We start from the raw sequence: 15,376 nt of genomic DNA, 5'->3' as shown, positions 1-15,376 counted from the left end.
GGGAGCTTGTGGCAACGTAATAATACATTAAAATTGGCGTCATTGGCAGAATATTTCACTTGCCACAAGACATTTTTCCCACATTACAAGTGAAATTATCTGCCAATAAAACAAGAATTTTTCATTGATATTAAGGAATTATTGACTAAAAACCAGAACTTATTTCTTGCTGAAAAATTACAGCAAAATATTAGAAACTAAAACACTTGGTAAGATTTTGTGTTTTTGCAGTGCTGGTTCAGTTGAAGTTCGGTTTGAATGCATATGTGAACGCTAAGCAGACCGGAGACCGCTCCAAAAGCAGGAAGTGGACCACATTGCATGGCATTATGGGTAAATACAACCAAAACAAACGACGCACTAGTGTAGCGAGAAACGACTCATGGTTTTTCACCAACGACGAGAGAGAAATCCTACAACCACTGAACTTGGACTCCATGTTTGTTTGCATTTTGTGAAGTGGGAACTGAACTCAGTGTCGTCGTTGTGTCGTTTCCTTCGGTGGTTTTTGGTGTAGCGCCCCCACAGGTGAGGAGGGGAACAGGTTTTTCACCGTGCAGTGTGAAGGAGAACTGCAGCAGCTGAAAACGTAACATATGTTGCTTCTTTGTCACTTAAACTCAGTTTTTGAACAATTTTGAAAATTTGTTGTAAAACCTGAAAAAAATGCAGAGATTTGTGGATTTTTTGCAAATGTTGCAGATTTATGAAAAACAGGAGGGACTTATTGATGTAATTTGCAGAGGGCCACATAAAAAGCTACGGCGGGCCAAATTTGGCCCTGGGTCTCGAGTTTGACACTCGAGTACCCCATTATTTATTAACTTCTTGATCTGGGACCCGAGTTCGAATTTCGTACCACAAGAAAATGATGTGACAATAAAAGTCCTTGCATTTTAAATGAAAATCACCAGAAAAAGAACAAATACATTAAATAAACTGCAAACCATCAGAAACATTGACATATTTTTGCTGTGTAACGCTTTGCCAATCGCTACCAGCAACAAAACCCTTCGTCATTTCTCCACATTGCAACAGATTATTGCTCCATGACGGCTTTGTGAGCCGCGAGGAGACAGACAGCGTCTTGGCACCGTGTTGATGCTGCACTGCTGCTGCTCCTCTTGATGGCTTCTCAAAGCAGCATTGCAGTAATTTTCCATAAGCCTGTGTGACTAATGGCGTAAACAATGGGGCTGAATGTTCATGTTATGGAGCCATTATGGAACTATCAGAGCGCGGGGACGGGGAGACGGATGCCTTTGATCAGCTGCATTGTGGGAGCCAGGTGCTGGGGACGGGGATTTGTGTCTTAAGAGTGGCTTTTAAGAGTCTCGCTGACAACGAGACGGCGCAGAGGAGGAAGAAAGAGATGCAAGAGCTGATGAGGAAGAGACAGGAGAATATCCAGCTAAGTGTTTTGTTTTTACAGACCATTGGTGAAGCAATGGATCGCTAAAATCACTCCTAGCCTTTTGTTGCAGCCGCACAAATTAGCTAATTTTCTTATACAGCATAATGGGCTCAGTGTTGCCATGCAGAAGTTACTTCAATCAGCAAAAGTTTAGCAACAGATCACTAAAAAAACAAACACAAGGCTGGAAATTATATTTAAAAAGTGTCGCACAAAGTTAGGGCAGGAATGTGGCTCCAGTTTCTGTCTCTGGAGAAATCTCAGTAAACGACATTTTTTCCACCTCAGTTGCATCATGTCTGATGTGAAAACCTTCAGCAGAAAGATGCTAATCTAAAAAAATCCCAGCTGCAGCCCTGGGAAGGCGTCCAGACATCCATCTGCATGCAGCACACTGAATTAATGTCAGCGCTACATAAAATATTTATGGAATATTCATATAATAATGGAGCAATTCTGATGGCAACCATACAACTTACAAAATAAAACATTAGTAGTCAGTGTAATGACTGCACTGACTATTAATGTAGTTATTACATTGACATTGGTACAATGGAATAATCAAAACATAAGTAAATAAAATTTATGCAACTGAGTTCAAAAAAAAAGAAAAACTGAAAAAATATGAAATCACTGCATATTTAAAGGTTATTTTAAAAACATTCAATAAAAATGCCAAAAAGTAAGTAGAAAAAGTGTCATTTCATTGTACTAAAAAATAAAATAAAATACAAAATGAAAAATTTAAATTTTCTCTCAACGCCAAGTTTGCCGATTTTTGTCTTTTTAAACAAAAAAGGTACAAAATGACAAAAAGCTAAGATGGAGAATATACATAATTAAAATATTAAAAAATAAAATACAAACTAAAAATTATATAGATTAAGTTGCAAAACTAAATGAAAGATTAAACAAAACTCAATGTATTTTTTAAATAAAAACTTAATATGAACATTTTATTATCCGATATGTGCAAAAATATATCTAAAAAATATTTTAAAAAATAAGTCATTTAAGTTAAAACAAAATCTAAATATTCCAATTTTTGCCTTTTTAAATATTTAAAAAATAAATGTTCAATGTATCCGTTTTAAATGTATTTATGTAAAATAAAGAAAATCTTTTAAACCCAGTAATCTTGCAAAAAAACTTTTTTAGACAATGCAATACATTTTAGATCAATAATAAATAATAATATTAATGAGATAATCATGATTACAGTCAGAAATCTGACCTTCTCTACTGGAAACACTTCCATTTATTGAAATGGGCGTCCATTAACAGGCCGGTCGGCTCGGCTCAGAGTCCATAAAACCTCACAGCATCGCCGCGCGCGCGGCTTTATGGGCAGCAGCATGTTTAAAATGAGGTGCCTGACAGCAGATAACATCTGAAAGGCGCTGAATCCATTATGGCGGCTGATGTTCCGGGAATGGAGCGCAGAAAACAGACTCATCTGGAGGTTCGGGGGTAAGAAGAGACGGATGGGGGCAGGAGGAGGCGGCCCGCCGTGGAGCTTTATCTGCTTGGCTTTTCTTCACATGGCTGCACTGATTATCAACAACAACCAAGACCTGACAGATTCACCCTGAGTGGGAACCAAGAAAGGCTTCCTGTGACATTACCAACAAGTTTTAGGAGAAAAGCAAATCAACATCTCATTTCTGATCATTTCTAACAGCTGCAGCAGTTCCACAGCTAATGGTGACCAACAAACCGCATAAACATGGACTCAATGCAACACTGAAACCCAGAACTAAATATTTAGTTAGCAAGCTATGGATTTAGCTTCAAGTATAGTTTGCAAACTAAAACAACTTAGCTTCAGATAAATATGTAGCTTGCTAACTAAATATCTAGCTTGATGCTACATATTTATCTTGGTATCTAAAAGTTTAGTTTGAAGCTTAGTATTTAGCTTCAAAATAAATGTTTAGCTGGCTAAATATCTAGTTTGCTAAATAAATAATTTGGAGCTAGCTAATCAATCAGATTTCATGTGTTGCAGCTTTCGGCAACAAGGCATTTCAAAGTGGTTTACATCATAAAAACACACAGTTATAGAAAACACAGCCAACATTACACTTTGCACATCAGATTATTGATTAATGTTTCATGATTAGGTTTCAAAATGACTCTAAGCAGCTGAGTTTTAGTCTAGACTTAAAGGAATTCAGGGTTTCGGCTGCTTTGCAGTTTTCTGGAAGTTTGTCCCAAATTTGTGGTGCAAAGAAGCTGAATGCTGCTTCTCCATTTAGCTTGAAGCTAAATACTTAGTTTGCTAACCAAATATTTTGCAGCAAAATATTTAGCTTGCCAACTTAATATTGATAATATACTGACTGAAAGGAGCCTCCATTTTTCCCCTCCAACAAGCCAAATTAATTTCTGACTGTCTAACGTCACAGTCGCCATAAAAAACGACGCTCAGTGATGTAATAATTGCCGGTGTGTTTGTCTGCATTCATTTCAACGCCGCTGATATATGTCACCATGTCTGAACACCAGCTGCCGTCACGGCAACCATGAATGTCCCGCCATAACACCTCGTCATGACGAGCATCATCCACACAGCTGGCCGACACAACCGCCAATCAAATTAACTGGCCGATTAAACTCGTAATGCGGCTCGCAGAACATAACCAATTACCTGCAGTCGGCCAGATGCAACCTGAAGGTAAAGCCAAATGTTTAATTACAAAACTGGATGCAAATTGAGAATTATGGAAAACTGAAGGGCTTTCAAACACAAGCCCCAAAGAAGGAGATGAGCTTTTAATGGCTGATTCAATGACAACGGTTTCAGAATAATGTTGGAAAAGAAGATATAATTGAGATTCTGTGAGATCCTGTTCTGGCCGTCAGGCTGCATGTTGTTTGGCGTCTTGATTTATGTCAGCAGTGGTTGTAATAAGTCGTAGCAACGCCTGTTTTTGTTGGATTTCAACTTTCACCTCAAAGAACTTCAGAGGTTTTCCCTTCAGAACAGAAAACCTTAAAATAACTTTGGTCCAGTCCCTCATCTCATCACAAAGGTTTTGTCTTTTAGGTCGCAGAGTTTTGTTAAACCTTTTGAGATCTGGACGAATCTCAAACGTTTTTTACCTTCATCTCTTTAGTGTAAATTTTTCCATGTTTCCCTCTCTTGACCCTTTGAATGTGAGAAAGCGGACCATGCCGCCATGACGACTGACAGCTTTTATTTAGTTCATTTTATTGTAAAACTGGTCATAGGTTATCCTTTCATTGTTAAACGTTTGATGAGGAAAGAAAACAGTAAAGATCTCAGTGTGTTCGCAGATTTGAAGCAAATAGTTTTTGCAAGGCAAGAAGATTTTCATATACTTCATACGTAGGTAAGTTTAGTATCAAATGTTGCTTTAAGGAGAATTTACATGTCTAAGCATTACTAAGTGTCCCATCATTGTTAGCATCTAGACTTTTTAAATCCTCTAAAGATAATTCTTGGATTTTAATTTGTAATTCAAACATTAATTTCCTCAAAAATAAATTTCCTCTTCAAAATAAACTAGAAAAAAAAGTCAGTATTGATCGTTAGTCGTTATGTGAATCAGAAGTGAACAGATATCAGTTTGATTAGTAATAAATCTAATTCTAGTTGAGGTTTACGCAAAGAAATCATATATTTTTGTAAATATATTAGAGACAGCTCCTTGGAAAAGTCAACAATTTAAGGTTCAGGCTGATTTTTTAACATTTTTAGTTTGACGTACTTTAACATCACAGCAAAATATTTTCCAGCTCAGAGAGAAGGAGGTCAGGTTGATGTTATCGCAGGCAGACAAGAAAAAGCTTTTTCTGCGTTTCGCTCTAAGGGGAGTTAAGGAGCAAATTATCCTGCAAAACAGCCATTAAACTGTGGTTTGACAACGCAACTTCAGGAAGAGATTAAAATCAGATTTACGGACTGAATGCATGCAAAATCTAATGTTTTGATCCCAAATGGGTGATAAGGTTTACTGTTCCTCCCAAAAGAAATAAAGAACATTTACGCAAAGAGATGTTGCGGATAAATAAAGGAGCAGAAAAGTGTTGGCTGGTGTCGGGTCTTACCAGGTCTCTGTGGGAGTGCTTCTGGGGTTCAGCGCTCTAAAAAACGTGGAGGGAAACGGGGAGAGGAGGCAGAAGAACCAAAGGAGTCAAGCAACAGATATTCATGAACTGAAACTGTTCAAATTTGATGGTGTGAGTTTCTGCAGATGGAGGAAGATGGAAACATGAAACGGAGAAACGATGAACCTCAGCCGACAGTTTCACAAATCAGCCTCAACTTTTTAACTACCTAATAGAAATAATCATCAGTTATGATGGAAGAGAGGTACGGCTCTCCGCCCAGGGTGCTACACCGGCAGAGGGCAACACGAGCGCCTCCAAAAAAAGTTAGCTGCAAATGTAAAGGTTGCCATTTCACTGCTTTTAAGAGATTTTCTAGAACAAAATCTAAAACTATTACTGAATAGATACATTTATTTTATTTATAAAGGATAAAAAACAACATGAAGTTTAATGCTTCTTTTTTCTAGCATCTGAACCACATTAGATTGTAAAGCCATGATGCACAGTAAAACTGACCTAATTTTAACTGATGAATGATTAATAAAATTACTGGTGGAACTTAAAGTTTTTTAATTAAGTTATTTGCAGAGTCTAATTAATTGCATTTCAATTTTAAAAAAATGGCAAAATAAGCAATATTTTCAATTGAGAAACCCTTTTTGATGCTCAACAGACGTATCTGCTCTCCAATTGAGATATTTGTTGTTTTTAATTGGTTATTTAGGTTTTTCAACCATCAGATTTCAGCTTTTCAGTGATTCTGGAACCCCTGAGTATACATGGAGCTTCTTTAACATTAGCGTTAGCAGCTTAGCATGTTTAGCACTAAGATGCTACTTTTAGGCTCGAATAGCTTCGCTAACAACTTGAACATAAACCTTTCCAGCGACCAATCAGATTTTTGTTTTAAAGCAAAATTAACCCCCAGTGATCCAAGAGATTTGGCTACATCGTTCATCGTTGTCGTTAGCGGATGTAGCCTGTGCGACAGATTTACAGGCGTACCAGAAACACAACACAAAGGTTCCTACGTGAAACTGCGACCATGTCTGCAGCTCACACCAGATATTAAATATCTTTAAAAATGTATTTTTATTGCTGCCTTATTTTATTTAGCACTTTTTTTATTTGTAGTATTGTTTTACAGATTAAATGCTTGAACCTGATGAAAACGACACGGAGCAGCTCACAGCAATTATCCTCCAAACAAAACAGCGTTCATGCTGTTCTTTTCTTGACAAAGCATCAAACAACCAAGACTTTTTTTTCCTGCTTCACAGACAAAAAAAAGGTTTATTTTGTTTGGTGGGAACGGATTTGTTACAGCTAAACTATAAAAGAAGAAAATACAGCGAGGCATTCCTGGCAGCTATGACGCCCACACACAGACTCAGAGGATCGGGTTGCCAGATCCAGTTCCCATCCGTCTCCAAGCAGCTGATACAAAGACTTGGATTGTTTTTGTTTTACAGTTTGTTTTGTTGCCTGATTTTATTATGCAATCCATTTGTTATGCAATGATAAATACAGTGAAGTTGGACTAAATTGTTAAAAAATAAATCAGTGCAGGATTTTAGATAAAAACCTCAGAGTTAGGGAATGTTTTCAACTCTGCCTGATCAAATTCAGTCATTTTATGCAGGATTTTTTTGTAATAGTGCCAAAGTAGAATAAGAAGTAGCTAAATAATAAAAATAATTTGAAATATGACATTTTATATCAGTGATACAAGCTTTTGAAATACCAGCAGCAGAAACGGTTTAATGCTGAATTGTGTGCCACCTGTGGCAGTAATATAGCAGCTGCTGATTTTATGTTTTCATTACTCTGCATTAGGTGTAATTTATTAGACTGAGTGCTTGTTGATTCATTTAAATTCAACTTAGTCAGAAATTTAAATCCACTCATCGTGGCCATGAGTATCGCATCGTTTTTGATTCACTTCAACTTTTTTCTGCTGATAAAAAGATTAAATAATTATATTTCTATAGTCTGCATCAGGTGAAATTTATACACACAGGTTCATATGTATGTATATACCCATCTAAGTGCTTTGTTGCCACTTCTAACCAACTACAGAATCAGCTGTGAAGCATGGTGGTGGCAGAATCATGCACAGGGATTGTTTCTATGTCAGTGTGAAGAAGTCATGAAGTAGTAATACCTCCAAATTTTTCAACTTGACCTCAAATCAGCAGACAGTTGGAATTTGCATAAAATTGGGTCAATGATTCAAAATGTCCATCAAACTGGTTTTGAAATGGAAGCATGGGATAATACCTGACCTCTGACCATTGTTTCCATCAGTCAGTATACGGATTGTATCCCCTACTCCAACATCTCTGCGACCACACAGCCAGGTGGAAATTTAAAGTGGAGCAGCAAAAGCAAATGAGGTGGATTAGCAGAGCTAGCTAACAACCGAAGGTGTGTCTGCTGCTCCAGTTTTGATCTCTTAACCTGCCATAACAGTAACAAAACTGTCTTACAGCAACAGTCTTCAGTCAGAGGCTTCTTCAGATTAGTTGCAGCACTCACTGCTACTGGAGATCAAGTTCAAAGTTCAAGTTTACTTTCAAAAATGTGAAAATACATTCTCACTGCCCACAGAATCACCATCCACAACGACTCTCTGAAGATACTTACAAGATATCACTCAGGAAAACATTTAATTTCCCTTTGAGATAAATGAAATATTTTGGAATTTAACTGAATTTTTTTTATTTAAAACTGCTGCTGCTTGATTATGGACACTCAGAGATTAGTGCAGGTTAAAGTTTTAACACACTATAAAGATATTTTTGAGTCACTACATGTTTAAAAAACTAAAAAAAATTCAAACTTCTTGATTTTTACATTTCAGTTAAAGCTGCAGTATGCAATGTTAATAAAAAAAAAAGATTTGTTCATATTTGTTGAAACTGTTTCCATGTTATGACGGGATAATATGAGACAGATAAACTGAAAAAAAAAAAAATCAAGCTCCCCTGCCTTCTCCCAGTGGTAACTATAATCAACCAATCAGAGCCAGGAGGCGGGGCTTAGCGCTATCAATCATCCTCAAGCTAGCATAGCCGGTTATGAATATTCAGGCTAGTTAACGTAGCCAGGCATAAAAGAGGATAAACAGTTTTCCTGCAATAATAGGTTATTTCTCTGCTGTTAATACATTGAGCAGCGAGTACATGAGGTTGATTGACAGCGCTCTGACCCTCCTACTGGCATTGATTGGTTGATTTTGGTCACATTTTTGTAGACGGCAACAGAAGCTCGATGTAGATCGATTTTTTAAAATTGTCTCTCATTTTGCACAGTCATACCAGAGTGAAAGTTTTAACAAATATTTAAATAAAAAAACAATTTTTATAAAAGTTAAATACTGCAGCTTTAAAGTTAAAGGATGTTTGACAATTTTACTCTGGAAAAGGGAACAAATCAGATGAATATAAGAAAATAGGATGCATTCTTTAGTCCTGAATAAGTTTCAAAAAGCTGCAAAAAGTTGGCATATTTGGATTTAAAAGCTTTGTTTTCATGTCTATCTGTATTTAGACCTGGATAAAACTTCAAGTTCAACGTTTATAAACTCCAGACACGTTTCAATCATAAAGATTTCCGTCTCTGTCGGCAGTGAGATGTGAGGATGGCGCCTGATTGATATTCAAGCCCAGTTTGTTTATTCCCTCCCTTCTTGCAACCTGGCCTGCGTCTGTCTGCTTGTTCCCACATCCATCAATCTGAGAGTCAGCTCTGAGGTAAAACACACAGATGGAGGCGGAAGTGAAGAGATGCAGAGGGGAATAAGCAGGAGAGATAAAGATAAAGAGCGAGATCTCTGCGGGTTTGCCTCCTGATAACAGAGGAGAGCAGCGACAGGGCGGGAAAATCGATCTGCACGCTCAGACGGAGCGAAGTGAAAAGTTGTGACAGCTCACTGCGAGCCAACACACAGAGGAAGATGAAGGGATGAAGAGCAGCAGCGGAGGCGGAGACTTACGACTTCTCTGGGTGGGAAAGCGTCTTCCTGGCGTAGAACCAGCAGCCCCACAGCACCGCCCATCGGAGTGTTCCTGAGCAACGAGACGACCTCCTCCTGCGTCCGGCCGTTCAGGTCCACGCCGTTCACCTGGACCGGCGAAAACATGGCGTCAGAGAGGAAACGCAAACATGGCGTCATCACAGAGGAAACGCAAACATGGCGTCATCGCAGAGGAAACGCAAACATGGCGTCATCACAGAGGAAACGCAAACATGGCGTCATCACAGAGGAAACGCAAACATGGGGTCATCACAGAGGAAACGCAAACATGGCGTCATCACAAAGGAAAACTTGGATTCCTCCACTGAAGTTTAAACTGATGTACAGAAATTGTAATGATTTAATGATTAACCTTTATTTTAATCATTGCAAACAATGTAAGTTCCTGGTTGTGAACTGAACACATTAGACTTTGTTGTTTTTTTTAATTTCTAAATATTGTTTTAGTGATGTAAGGAAGTGAAGAGTGGATTAAATGGATGAAAGACTGAAAATTTGATAAGTAAATGAATGGGAAAATGAATGAATGATGGACTGATGGATGAATGACTGGATAGACAAATGGACAGATGGACGACTGGATGGACGGACTGATGATTGGATGAACAGCGTATTGGATGGATGATTTGACGGATGAAGACAGAAATGATTAAACACACGGCCTGACGAATGAATGGATGGATCGATAACTAGATCAATTATTGAAACGTTGGGTGGATGGACGGATCGTTGGTAGATGCGAACTTAAAGTAAATTAATCTGTCGGTTTTGTCAACCATCCCATCAAACCTCAGGAAGACGATTGTCAGAAAGTTGAGCAGAAAATCAATAAGAAATCTATCAGTTTAGAAACTGGTCAGTTGACCAATCAGAAGTGATTTTGGTCGAGAGGAGGAACCGAAAACAGACTGAAAATATTCTACTAAAGGAGGATTACAAACTAAACACAAGCAGATACGTCTGCTTTTCTTAAACTTAATCCACAAAGTGTCTTCCAAACAGATTTAGTCAGTTTTTACATGATTACATTGAGATTCACCGCTGAGTTTCTGATTTGAGCCAGAACGTCTGAGCCTCGCGGTGCGATAATCTGTTATGCAAATTACTTGCAAAGAGGGATGATGCAACTTCAGACGCCGTTCTCTCGCTGCAGCACGAGAGTTTGGGAAAACGCTTTGATTTCTGAACAAGACGCAGAATTTCCACATCAAAACCAGGAGCTTTAATTAACAAAACAGTTGGCAGGCAGGTTTGACTGAAACTCTCATCGCGTTTAAACCCAGAGAACGTCTCACCTCCAGCAGCCGGTCTCCTGCCTTAAGGCGGCCATCTTGGATGGCGGCCCCCCGGGGAAGGATGTTCTTGACGTAGATCGGAGCGGAGCCGCCGATGGGGACGTCACGCGACGTTATGCTGAAGCCGAGTCCTTCAGGGCCTTCGGGAAAAACAAAAAGCAAAGGACGGAAGATTTAATGGTGGGATTTGGTTTGACCTGAAGGCAGAAGTGAGTAAAACGCGCTTGGATCCAACTGGCACGGTTTGCATGGATCTGATGTAAGACACGGCAACAATGGAGGAGAAAGAGTTCAGAACGAGGAGGAGAACACGACACATGTATCTGGGTAATTACATCAGATGTTTACAGGAAATAACAGCCGACAACTGGCATATGCAGCGAGTTACCAGATTTATGTCTATATTTAAACATATTTATATTCAAATAAACGCTTCAGTCTCCTGAAATAACCTTCGCAGATTTTCTGGATAATTATCTACGTGGAAAATCTATAATCAATCATTTTCTGGTTGCCACTAAACTGACCACAAGATTCCAAGTTTTTGTCACAGATCCTTTGTTTTAAGGCAAGGAAGAAGGTAAGGAAGAGGGTGAGGTGAGGAGAGGAAGTAAGGAAGGAAGTAAGGAAGGAAGTAAGGAAGTAAGGACAGAAAGGAAAGAAGGACGGATAAGGAAAGGAGAGTGGTAGGACACAAGGAAGGAGGAGAGAACGGACAATGATGGACAGATTGAATCCAGTCAGATTAAATCCAGTCAGGTTGAATCCAGTCGGATTAAATCCAGTCAGATTAAATCCAGTCAGATTAAATCCAGTCAGATTAAATCCAGTCAGGTTGAATCCAGTCAGGTTGAATCCAGTCAGGTTGAATCCAGTCAGGTTGAATCCAGTCAGGTTGAATCCAGATTAAATCCAGACAGATTAAATCCAGACAGATTAAATCCAGACAGATTAAATCCAGTCAGGTTGAATCCAGTCAGGTTGAATCCAGTCGGATTAAATCCAGTCAGATTAAATCCAGTCAGGTTGAATCCAGATTAAATCCAGACAGATTAAATCCAGTCAGGTTGAATCCAGTCAGGTTGAATCCAGTCGGATTAAATCCAGTCGGATTAAATCCAGTCAGATTAAATCCAGACAGATTAAATCCAGACAGATTAAATCCAGACAGATTAAATCCAGACAGGTTGAATCCAGTCAGGTTGAATCCAGTCAGGTTGAATCCAGTCAGATTGAATCCAGTCAGATTGAATCCAGTCAGATTGAATCCAGTCAGATTGAATCCAGTCAGATTAAATCCAGTCAGGTTGAATCCAGTCAGATTAAATCCAGTCAGATTAAATCCAGTCGGATTGAATCCAGTCAGATTGAATCCAGTCAGATTGAATCCAGTCAGATTAAATCCAGACAGATTAAATCCAGTCGGATTAAATCCAGTCGGATTAAATCCAGTCAGGTTGAATCCAGTCGGATTAAATTCGGTCAGATTAAATCCTGCTATAAATAAATAAACTCAGTCTGTTTGTGAGAGAGAAAGTTCTGCTGAGTCCTTTAGCTTAGCTTTCGTTAGCATGTCTGGATGCTTCTGCTGCCGTTTCATCACCTCCATCACCACCAAGCTGAGGAAGACCTCCTGTGAAAACCTTCATCCTGCAAAATAAGAATGTTCTGCTGTGTAAACCTATTGTTAAAAGAAGTTTATTTAAGGGCGATGCTGGTTTTATCAGAGTGCTGGCTTTAATCCCACAACAGTAAAACATTTCCCATCCTGTCTCCTCAAACTAATCCCCACACTGATGAAGCAATCAGCTTCCCGCTGCAGTCAGGAGCCTCTGCCGGCGCTTCCTCCGGTAAACCGGAGCAGGAGGAGGATCGTTCACTCATTAGCGTGATTAGGACACACCTCGGCCATCTCCAGGATTCCCATTGATTCTGATACTCGGCAGGATTTACGAGGGGACCGGTGTCTGATTTGAGGCGGGAGTTTAATCTGCGCTCGAAGCAGTCGGCTTAAATCGGCACTCGGAACAAAAACGAGGAGCCACAGCGGCTCCTGGGAACCGCCGTTAATCCCTGTGAGTGTCCGCTCCGAAAACGGCAAACAAAATGGGGGGAATGAGAACAGATTGCCTCTCTGGACGGGAACGGGGCTAAAACACAAGCTAGAGAAACAGCTAAATTAAAACAGAGACTTCAGTTTTAATTTAGCTTTTAGAGTGTGTTTACCAGTTTAAATTAGTTTTTATTAGTTAAATACTGTTTTGTTTGGATGGGTATGGTAGGAATTTTAGTGTATTTTCATACTTTGGTTAATTTTTAGGTGCAGAATAAAAAACAATGCAAGTATTTTGATTATGCCTCCATTTTATAACAAGTTTGGGTTTTCCATTATAGTTTGTTTTATTTTTTGTGACTTCCAGCTAGTTTTAATTAGTTCTTAGAAATTGTTTGCTAGTTTTTATTAGTAAGTTTTTGGCAGGAATAGCAGACTATATAGGATTGTTTTTCTTCAAACTACTCCTTTTCTTGCTGAACTTTTGTGTTGTGTTAAGATGCGACATGTTCACTTTAAACTGTGAATAAAAGAAATAAAATAAAAAAAACAGTGAGGAGTATGGAGTATTGTAATTTACTGATAAGCTGCTTGAGTGGAGAGGAAAAAATATTTCACATAAGTTCAAAAAGCTACTAAACAGATTGATAAACACGAAAATGAAGATTATATCTACATGTTTTATAAACACAACACAGTTCAAATTAGCTACGGTTTCCCCCTTAATTACAGGTTTTATTTATTTCTCAGCTTATATTTTTCGGTTAGTTTGGATTTCGTCAAACCAAAGGAGGCAACAAGCAGCTGGGTGCTGTTTTTTTTGTCGTTTTATTTTTGTCAGACTGGATTGATCCCAGTCCAATGAGAGCGGACAGATTTGGGTGAGGATTGCAGTGACACACGATGCAGCCCCGTCAGACTCCTTTCAGGGACCAGCAGCTGCTTAGCAACAAGCTTCCTGGCGCCGACACCTGAAATCCTGCTGGCAGAGGATCACACCACCTGGGCCAGCTGTCACTCAGAACCGCACCGCAGAGAAGACTCAGTCCTGACCCAGACTGCAGCTTCACTCGGTTCTCACTTTCACATCAACTGGACCAGTTCTGGTGATTCTGTGGAGGCTCATCAAGACCATTTCTATGCCAAGATAAGGGAATGGACTCTTTAGTTTTAAATAGAACATTACAGACAAGGTTTGGGTGATATGGACTTAAATTTTTATCACAATATTTTGTGGCACTATCGTGATAATGATACAAGTGACGATAATTATTATTTTTGTTTTAGGTAACTATATGGGTCTGACTGCAATCACGTCCCCACAAACACGGCTCTTAAAAAACATTTCCATTTGTAATATGCTTCTTTAGGATACCAGTCACAAAAAATGGTGATTTGTATCAAACTAATTAAATACCTGCGATGGCAGTTACAGACACCTACCAAGATGGCCGTCACCTACAAAGTTCCCGCAAGTGTGATGTCACACGAGAACCATGCATTACCAAGAAATGTTTTTTTTTTTTTTTATAAACACCTTGGCTGTTTTTATAAGCAGCAGGATCTGCTGCTTATAACAATCAATACAACAATCTGGTACAAAATCTGGTACAAAATGTGCATAAAAAGTCCCTTTGAAACATAAAAGAACTGATTAGCCTTAAAATCCTGTGGATTGTATTCCAACTCACCTTTCTTGAGCTGAATGTTGAACCGCCGCCCCACCTTTTTGGTGAACCCCGGCGTGGGCGTGGAGTTCGGCGCCCTCTGAGGCGAGTGGGCGTGGCCTGTGGGAGGCTTGGCCGCCGTGACGGCAGGGTGGCTCAGAGGTGGGTAGCCGTTGTTCGGGTCTGGGTGGGTCTGCGTTTGGGATCCGTGGCGGTTCATCCTCTGTGGGTTGTGGTCGACGCCGGACAGCGAGTCTGGGCTGAAGCGCCCCGAGGAAAACGAGGGGTTCCTCTCGGCGTGCGACAGCTGCTCGTAGCGGGCCTTCATGGACGACGGCACCACGTGGAACATGATGACCGGGGAGCGCATGGCCTGGCGGAACATGTTCTGAGCTCTACAGCAAAGAGCAGAGAAACACAACAACAGGAGGATAAGCAGGGGAAGTTTTATTTTGGGTATGAAAAGAGCATCACACACTCATCCAGTGTTAATCACGTCGCCGCCTGGTGAAGCGCTCCACCTACCAGATGTCCATCTTCGCCCACCTGAACAATCTGACATGTTAATTAACACTTATTGCCAACGCAAGCAGCTCTAAAAAGAAACCGAACCCTCCCCGACTCCTCCATCACATAATCTTCTCATTTGGCTGCAGATGAAGCAGACCGCTACGCGTCGGCTTGTTCACAGAAAATCCTCTTTAAACCCCTTCAGAAGGTGTGAGTGGAAACTTGTGTTGCCTTGTTAGCACCACCTGTTTCCGTGCAGCACACCCCGACAGCTGAACGGACGTTTAGGAAACTAGAATCTGAAACGCTTCCCCCTCCTAT

The 15,376-nt window shown here is 39.7% G+C and overlaps 1 protein-coding gene across 8 annotated transcripts in view; it reads right to left on the bottom strand.

The window, feature by feature from the left end:
• Positions 1 to 15,376, bottom strand: part of pard3ab (par-3 family cell polarity regulator alpha, b) — a 151,361-nt gene that overhangs the window by 125,765 nt on the left and 10,220 nt on the right. For 6 of the 8 annotated variants that reach the window (XM_015051495.1, XM_015051499.1, XM_015051492.1 and 3 more), the window contains 4 exons: positions 14,570 to 14,940; positions 10,826 to 10,965; positions 9,489 to 9,617; positions 5,489 to 5,524 (listed from right to left, as the gene is read on the bottom strand). In XM_015051495.1, the coding sequence (XP_014906981.1) occupies positions 5,489 to 5,524; positions 9,489 to 9,617; positions 10,826 to 10,965; positions 14,570 to 14,940 (676 nt within the window). The remainder of the gene's footprint in view (positions 1 to 5,488; positions 5,525 to 9,488; positions 9,618 to 10,825; positions 10,966 to 14,569; positions 14,941 to 15,376) is intronic. The other 2 variants (XM_015051500.1, XM_015051494.1) reach the window with 1 other exon arrangement.

The sequence above is a fragment of the Poecilia latipinna genome, unplaced genomic scaffold (assembly GCF_001443285.1).
Source record: "Poecilia latipinna isolate Pla-1442-1.1 unplaced genomic scaffold, P_latipinna-1.0 Scaffold1048, whole genome shotgun sequence".
Lineage (NCBI taxonomy): Eukaryota > Metazoa > Chordata > Actinopteri > Cyprinodontiformes > Poeciliidae > Poecilia > Poecilia latipinna.
The sequence above is the reverse complement of the archived record's forward strand: the minus strand, read 5'-3'. Positions and strand labels throughout refer to the sequence as shown.